Source organism: Limulus polyphemus, unplaced genomic scaffold (assembly GCF_000517525.1).
Source record: "Limulus polyphemus unplaced genomic scaffold, Limulus_polyphemus-2.1.2 Scaffold15777, whole genome shotgun sequence".
NCBI classification, from domain to species: Eukaryota; Metazoa; Arthropoda; class Merostomata; order Xiphosura; family Limulidae; genus Limulus; species Limulus polyphemus.
This window is the reverse complement of record NW_013681387.1, coordinates 1-1,701: the sequence shown is the minus strand read 5'-3', so window position 1 is coordinate 1,701 and position 1,701 is coordinate 1. Positions and strand designations below refer to the sequence as shown.

The window sequence follows — 1,701 nt, the reverse complement described above, 5'->3', positions numbered from 1 at the left end:
CGTTAAGATTGTTTTCCTTATGGCTGAACTTCCATCGTTAAGACTGTTCTCCTTATGGCTGAACTTCCATTGTTAAGACTGTTCTCCTTATGGCTGAACTTCCATCGTTAAGACTGTTCTCCTTATGGCTGAACTTCCATCGTTAAGACTGTTCTTCTTATGACTGAACTTCCATCGTTAAGACTGTTCTCCTTATGGCTGAACTTCCATCGTTAAGACTGTTCTTCTTATGACTGAACTTCCATCGTTAAGGAAGTTCAGCTTATGGCTGAACTTCCATCGTTAAGACTGTTCTCCTTATGGGAGAACAGTCTTAACGATGGAAGTTCAGCCATAAGGAGAACAGTCTTAACGATGAAAGTTCAGTCATAAGGAGAACAGTCTTAACAATGGAAGTTCAGTCATAAGGAGAACAGTCTTAACAATGGAAGTTCCGTCGTAAGGAGAACAGTTTAACAATGGAAGTTCCGTCGTATATAAAACATTCTTTAACCAGTGAGTTTGGAACTGCTTTATCTAACTTTAGTTAAAACAGAAGTCGTATTGTGATGGGTTGTGTTACAGAGATGCCTAGAACAAAGAAGCGTATTTTACAACAGAATGTACTTACCTATTGTGGTGATGACGGTTAGGGAGTAAAGAAAAGCTCCGGAGAATGACCACTGACGGCTAGCTCCCACCTCGTAACCATCGTACCCTTTCTTCACAGCAGATATCAAGTCAGTTTGAAATTGGTCAATTTCCGCGGATACCAAGCGGGTCCAGTTGTCCTTGTACAGGACGTTCAAGTTATTTGTGATAACCCACAATCGTCTCACTGTGTCCTCTAGCATCTCAGTCACATGACTGGCCTGCTTCTCTTCGTGAGGAGCCTCCAGCGCCCTAAAGGCAAAGGCTCCCATAATGCTGTAGCCCACCACCAACGCACACAGACCCACGTGGAAGAACATAAACGCCGTGAACTGCTGATAACAAGTTTTACATTTGCTGGAGGGTGGACGTTTTTGACAAGGATAACGTCGGTTGTACTTCTTTGTTTCCATGATTTAAATTTCTTTACCTTACTTTCGTTAGGCTGGAGCTTAGATGTAACAAACACTCAACATGGCGAAACATAATCATTATCTTAAACTTCTTATATCTCTGAAGAAGTGATCAACACTGAAATGTACGTGAATGTTATCACCGATCTTCAGGGAACTCTGTCAAGTCAAGATAACGACGAAACTTTGTTTAACCTAGACATTACAAATAAAGTGGGCCTGTCGATACTAACCCTCTTTCACAACATAGTTGTTAAGCCTACCTCAAACACAACTCTTCCGTGGATCAAGCTTCAGCTACTTACTGTCTCGACAAGTACAGCACTTCTTTTCTCGATATCCAGGTTGCTGTAGTCGCGCCGTCTGTAGACAATAACAAGCATAACGTCTGGCTTTTGAAATTCATGAGTTGTAATGCTAATTTTTACGGAATATAGTACAAATTAATGTTCAAATTCCTGTAATATAATACAAACTATAATGTTCAATTTGCTATAAAGTGGTACAAATTAATGTTCAAATTATTGTAATATAATACAAACTATAATGTTCAATTTGCTATAAAGTGGTACAAATTAATGTTCAAATTATTGTAATATAATACAAACTATAATGTTCAATTTGCTATAAAGTAGTACAAATTAATGTTCAAATTATT

The 1,701-nt window shown here is 38.6% G+C and overlaps 1 protein-coding gene across 1 annotated transcript in view; it reads right to left on the bottom strand.

Annotated features, from left to right (window-relative positions):
- LOC106477470 (TWiK family of potassium channels protein 7-like) overlaps positions 1–1,329 on the bottom strand; it is a 2,875-nt gene extending 1,546 nt beyond the window's left edge. Inside the window, exon 1 of the mRNA XM_013938030.2 lies at positions 611–1,329. Within this exon, the coding sequence (XP_013793484.2) occupies positions 611–1,043 (433 nt within the window). The 5' untranslated portion in view covers positions 1,044–1,329. The remainder of the gene's footprint in view (positions 1–610) is intronic.
- Between the last annotated feature and the right edge of the window lie 372 nt (positions 1,330–1,701).